The following is a 6685-nucleotide window of genomic DNA, read 5'->3' on the forward strand; positions in this document are numbered from 1 at the left end:
TCCATTACAAATAGTCCCCGAAGTATATAGTTAATTCTAGGAAATCATAAAGTGCTCGATGTTTTCTGATGTGAAAGCTCGTGATGTATATTAAAACCTTTTATATGTTGAATTTCGAGTACAAGTAAAACGGAATATTCGTTTCATGTCTGCGATAAAGTCAGAAACCGTAACACATGTGATTATCGTCTTGGGTACACTTGTCGCCCAAATAGAAATGTCTCACAAAACTATGGTAAGGAATTCGGGATGGTGCTTGAAGAGTTAAGGAGTTTGGGTATTTGTCAAGTTGAGCTGCTTGATTTTAGTTAATTCTCTCTATCGTTTTATTTATACGGATCTATTGTGCTCTGGTGGTTACTTTAGTGATCACATGGAAAATAGAACAATGTGTGCGGAGCAACCATTTTATCGATGAATTTAAATTGCTTTTTTCATTCTATTAAACAAATCGCACATCTACGTACGGCGATACACACAATGGACTTTAATCTAAATTAAAACTTGTAAAATAGGAACAAACGAAGGAGACTGTTGCACACTAATAAAGCAAAATGTAATATATTCGGTAGACGTTCGTAAGACACTATGCATAACCATCCTATCAAAGTTTTGAAAATTAGAAATTCGGTTCCAGTTGCTTCCAGCAATTTGGAGTAAAAGTTTTTGGTCGGAATAAATGCAACTTGAGAAAGATTGGTGGAACAACGCTGAAAGGCTCTTTGTGTTTATGGTTAGCAAGCATATGCTTACTTTGTAAGATGCGTTCAGAGTGATAATTTGTAGAAAGTTTTCAAATTTATCATCTAATTAACCGAAAATATAAAAACGTGTCTTCGAGTGGTGCATGCAAAGTATATGCACTCTTTACGAACACTTCTCTGTGTTGCCTAAGAAAATACCAAACTTAGTGTTAGGACGAACTTTTTCGAAGCATTTTTATGAATTGCATAGATCCAATTATATTACGTTTTAACAACAAATTTATGGTTGCGCTGCACATTCAGATGATTTTAATAGTTTAGCCAGGATCATAAACACCGATTTTTGTCACCGCTTTTTATTCCACTTATAACCAAACTCGTATCAATACACAAAATCGATAAAAATTACTCTTTTTTGATCAGATTTTCTATTGTAAATAGAGACGACTTACTGGTGCTACTCTTCTCCATCTCCTTCCTGGAACACTTCTTCAATTCTTGGATGTTTTTCTGGACCACTTCGTTTGCAGCTCTTGCATTCACCAAACTGGAACATATTGTATTCCGCACCAACAGATCCAAGGAAGCGTCCAATCTGGCGAAATAATTCTGTCGAAGATGTTCGACACCGGGCAGTATTTCGTCGGTCGAATCGTCTTGATCCTCATCTTTCCGTATTGGTGTATTTAATTCGGATTGATTTGGTTGGTCATTCGTCGTGGGTAGAATATCGTGGTAAGGAAAGGGTGACTGCAATCAATAAAAAACAAAAATTCAAATTTTACTATCTCGCTCATGTCTTAAGTTAGTGTTTTACTTGTATTGGCCCCGATAGAAGAAGCTTGGTATGTCTTTGTCTTCTTGTTCGCCGTCTCCGATAATTTCCTTGTTCGAACATATCACATGCCGACGCATCCAACATCCAATAACTGCCTTTACCAATACTGTCCGTTTCATCCGATGAATTCGATTTGTCTCGAGGTACTTTGAAGAAGCAATCGTTTAGCGATAAATTGTGTCGGATAGAATTCTGCCAGCCTTGTTTATTGTCGCGGTAGTACGGAAACCTAAATTGAATTGATCGGTGAGTAGGTTTTCGTAAGCTACGAAATTTTTCAATCACAATGCTAGACTATCGAGACTAATTATCTCTCCATTTCCATAATTAAGTAATTAGCATTAACTAAGTGAATCAAGAATCAAAATTCAACAAAAACGTTTCCGTGCTTTTTTTTACCATATTTAACAAGTGCTCAGACGACCTGAAAACCAAAATACCCAGCACACATTCAACACAAAATCAGGACTCATTTCGTTCCTGCTCTAAATACATTGTCGAAATTCCATAACTTTCTGCTGTTTCTGTTCTACTTTGAACATGTGCCACAAAACCTCAGGTAGAATTGTCACTTGAGCTGTTTTTATGCGGTGCAAACAGTTATGTATAACATATATCTATGCACATTGTATGTTATAATGTTAAAATAGTATAAAACCAATGCAGATGAATGAGTTTACTGCATTGGGTACACTATATGTTTATTATTATTATTCAACGAGAATGGCAAATTGATTTTGCTGTTCCAGTTTTTTATGCTCTAAATATTGAAGTTTTTTTTCGGTTAGATGTTGCATCCTTTTTTGGTACTTTGTATGTGAACAGATTTGTGACTCCTTATGACGAAATGTTAATGGGAAAGTGAGGCAAAACTGTAAAATAGGAATTAGTATGTGTAGCCTTAACCTTTTAAAAATGGCTATGTCATTGACATAGTATGTCAACCGTTATCGACGACAAAAACAGCTGATGAATTATTGCGGTCTTTTATTATAGTATTGTGGAAAAATTTGCAAAACGTTGGCATCAAATTAGAATCAGAACTTCCCTTAGAGCCCTAGCGATAAACAACAATTTGGTTTTGTTGCTTTTTGGTGCAAGAAATTTTAATTTGTTGTTTTGAAAACAACACGTTTCCTAATGGAATTTTAAGTCCGAGAAATCCGAATAATTAGGACGTTTTCAAAAATTTTCTGCAAAAAAATCCCTAAACTGAGCCCTGGTTAGAAGGCTTAAAATGTATGTTAAATTAATGAATTGAAGGAACAGATCGTCGTTCAGTCTATCAAAAAAAGTAACAGATTCGATCATAATATTGAGGACACACTTGCTGTTCGCACAAGTCGTGTTCATCAAAATCCCATTTAGGCATGTATTAGGGACTGTACGTACTTTCTTTACACCAAATGTCGCCACATCTACCCATTCAAAATGAATTTTTACACCCTGGAGTACAAAAACCCATATTTCTGATTAAAAATACGAAGAAAATTTCTTTTTCATTACGGAAAACACGTTGTGTGTTTATTTGCAGTGCACACGTTTTAATTCGTCCAACGCAAGGAACAAACTTATGAAAAATTATTTTTTTTAAATACGGAACGCGAGTTCCTATTCAATTAATCAAATGACAATAAGTACTATTGAAGTGTTACAACTTCGTAAACTGTTCAAATTTAACACCGTCGGGCTCGTAAAATCAAGTGTTCCAGTAAGTACGGCATTCGAGGTAAACATGTAAATATCCTGTTGTGACGCCACACGTTTTGTGGAATAGTGTTATATGTATTTGGACGCGTTAGTGACAGGAAAATTTTGCGATAGATATTGAAACACGGTTGAAATGTCGTAGAAAAATATAAAATCCACACATCATTTCCATGTGTAATAATATTGATTTGCAAACGAATTTGTAAAGAAATTTCCAAATATCTATTTTCGTAACACGTATCTAAGGGAAAATATTGCTATATAGATGTTAGGCGAAGTCGAGGTTGACAAAACATCGTATAACAAATAATAGTAAATTACTTAACTCGTAGCCGAGTACCATTTTCCACCATTGCTTCCATTGCCAAGTGGGGTATTTTACTCAAAAAGTTGAGGTAAAGGTTCGTCACCTCACGTTTTTGAGTAAAACATATTTTCATTAACTGTACATCTTCAGTGGTTCTGAAAAAATTACGATTTATACGAAAGTAATCCTGAAGCAAAACTGACAAAAATTTTCTCTTCTTCTATTCCAGAAGCATGATGTATACCAATTACTTCTGGTGCAACTAACAATTTTAATTTTGTGTGAATCGTACACCTATTGAAATTGATTGTGCGAATACCAGATCTTTTAATTAAAAAATGTGTAAGAAGAAACATGGGTGAAATCTGAAGCCTAAAGTCAACGAAAATGTTTGGAAAATCAAATCAAAGTGAATTCCTTCACATGGCAGGTTATGCAACCCAAACTGAGATAAAATTGATCCTTGAAAGGGTTTTTCTCTTTTCTAGTCATAAGAATCAAATACGACTTATTGTTCAACAAACTAAATCGCTTGATTTCAAATCTTGTACTTCAAATTTTTTAACATGTACTTTCCTATATAAAGGACAATATTACCCATACCGTGTCATCGATAACAGATGATTAGGCGTGTGTGACAGTTTTATAACGAATTAAGTTTTGTTCGCTCCTCACGGTGCGGTTGAATTAATTTTAACTGAGCATTTCGATGCACTTTTGATATTTTTCGATATTATTAGTCAGCTCGGAGCCCTGAACAAGGTTCCACAAAAATTTTTGATTTTCATCCGTATTTTCGGTGACAGTGGTGCATCGTCCATCCTGTCTACAGAGAGAGTGGAGGAAAACTGGTTGTGGTTTCAATCGATAGTGCCTGAAATTCTAATAACAATTGTACAAAAATGTGGTACCCTAAGTGCAAGTGAAGCCGACAGAGACATGCTAAAGTTGAAAAAACGTGATTTTCAAACAGTCATAGAGGCGTGGATACATGAGGGATGAAGCTAATAAATAGTTCTAGCAGTAGAGCAACATTTCCTCTACCAATGACCAAAAAATTATTTTTGGAGACCAACTACATAAAGGCCGACAGTTGCTCAAAGTTTTCCCTCATATTTGGTAAAATTTGCAGGTTTCAAAGGTACCTGAGACGCACTTATTAAATTTTATTGTAAATAGAATGGTTAATTCTGAAATTCTGGAAGTCTTAGCTGTCTATCGACACCACACTTGCAATGACTCATGTCAACAGTGCCGATATGTTGCGTTAATAAGTGAATTGTGTCCTTCTACGACGAAATTTTGTGCTTGATTTGAAAAGTCTTTGAAAACACTGCTGGAAGGATTTGTTTGATAAACAAAGTTATAGGAACAACGAAAAAAGCAAAATAACATCGATTTTTTGCTTTTTATATAGATATTTCAAATCATGCACAAAATTTCGTTGTGGAAGGACACATTTCACTTATTCAAGCAACATATCGGCACTGTTGACATGAGTCATTGCATGTGTGGTGTCGATGGACAGCTGAGACTTCCAGCATTTCATAATTAACCATTTTAATTACAAAAAATTTTAATAAGTGCGTCTCAGGTACCTTTGAAACCTGCAAATTTTACCAAATATGAGGGAAAACTTTGAGCAACTGTCGGCCTTTATGTAGTTGGTCTCCAAAAATAATTTTTTGGTCATTGGTAGAGGAAATGTTGCTCTACTGCTAGAACTATTTATTAGCTTCATCCCTCATGTATCCACGCCTCTATGACTGTTTGAAAATCACGTTTTTTCAACTTTAGCATGTCTCTGTCGGCTTCACTTGCACTTAGGGTACCACATTTTTGTACAATTGTTATTAGAATTTCAGGCACTATCGATTGAAACCACAACCAGTTTTCCTCCACTCTCTCTGTAGACAGGATGGACGATGCACCACTGTCACCGAAAATACGGATGAAAATCAAAAATTTTTGTGGAACCTTGTTCAGGGCTCCGAGCTGACTAATAATATCGAAAAATATCAAAAGTGCATCGAAATGCTCAGTTAAAATTAATTCAACCGCACCGTGTCCTACGAAAAACTCTCGATTGACTCCATAGACTATTAAATTTCGTAATCAAAATTGAGGCTTTGTTTATCCTCAAAGAAAGATCAAAGAGCAGAAAATCCGTCATTATTGTCATAATAGCTAGCAGATTGAAAGATGGATAAAAAAGCTCGATCTACGTTTTCTTAAACTAAGATTAACAGATCAAAGAAGGATCTACAGTGAGAGTAGAGTGAAATTTGACATGTTTTCTGATTTATGAGTTATTAAGCCAATGAAAATTTAGATTTTTATTTTGTGAATTTTGCTTTTGCCCGCTTGTGCGGAATCTGGAATCTTTAACAAACCACAACATCACCCAAAACCTTGTGATATCTTCTCTCCCTTTCTCATCTAGAAAATTATACGGTAAAACTTACTTTTCCATAATAAATTTGTATATTCCACTGAGTGTCAGTCGTTGGTTGGGCGAATTGCTGATAGCCATTGCAATCAATGCAATATATGAAAATGGTGGTTTTTCCGGACGATGTGTAGTATTAACTAATGAAAATGGCAACGACCAAAATGATCCACCGAGTCCAACGTATGGATTCGCGGTATGAAAGTAACGTCCATTTAAAAATTCAGTTTGTGTTAATCCAGCGAATTGCTCTAATGTTGAAGCGTATGAGGAAAAATGTGACGGTAGTGATGGAAGCATAGTCCTTAATGAACAATGTTGTAGCACGTAATAAATTACAATCGTATGAACAAGAAGATCGTTTCATCAACACTATTAGAGTATTATTATTTTGTCTGATGTATTTAGTCCGACAACTAACCCGCACAACAGTCTACCAAAAACTGATTCTTAAATTATGTTGAAACTACCATCACCGAAACGTTTAAACCCACAAAGTGAAAAACACCAAAACGATCATTAACGCTTCAATAAAAATGATCTATTTGTTTAGTGCAGAACAAAAACAGAGCACATGGGTAATAAAATCATCAAAATAAAATCCTCGTTCACATGCGAGTATATGTTTGTTGGTAAGTAATAGCAATAACCAAACACATATTGCGTTTGTATGTTTT

General features: G+C 35.1%; 1 protein-coding gene across 1 annotated transcript; it reads right to left on the reverse strand.

Moving 5' to 3' along the window:
* Window positions 1–1055: 1055 nt before the first annotated feature.
* Window positions 1056–6459, reverse strand: LOC119073746 (fork head domain-containing protein FD2-like). Its single transcript, XM_037179405.1, has 3 exons — window positions 6025–6459; window positions 1522–1771; window positions 1056–1454 (listed from the first exon to the last, which is right to left on the reverse strand). Exons 1-3 carry the CDS (start codon window positions 6306–6308, stop codon window positions 1110–1112), a joined length of 879 nt encoding a protein of 292 aa, XP_037035300.1. The 5' UTR covers window positions 6309–6459; the 3' UTR covers window positions 1056–1109.
* Between the last annotated feature and the right edge of the window lie 226 nt (window positions 6460–6685).

Source organism: Bradysia coprophila, unplaced genomic scaffold (genome assembly GCF_014529535.1).
Source record: "Bradysia coprophila strain Holo2 unplaced genomic scaffold, BU_Bcop_v1 contig_138, whole genome shotgun sequence".
Taxonomy (NCBI): Eukaryota; Metazoa; Arthropoda; class Insecta; order Diptera; family Sciaridae; genus Bradysia; species Bradysia coprophila.

What these genes read in the sequence shown, in the direction of transcription:
- LOC119073746 (XM_037179405.1), bottom strand. Translation starts at nt 6,308, where the DNA reads ATGCTTCCATCACTACCGTCACATTTTTCCTCATACGCTTCAACATTA. An exon ending in TACAAATTTATTATGGAAAA is followed by an intron (nt 1,772 to 6,024) that starts GTAAGTTTTACC and finishes AATTCAATTTAG; the next exon opens with GTTTCCGTACTACCGCGACA. An exon ending in TTCTATCGGGGCCAATACAA is followed by an intron (nt 1,455 to 1,521) that starts GTAAAACACTAA and finishes TATTGATTGCAG; the next exon opens with TCACCCTTTCCTTACCACGA.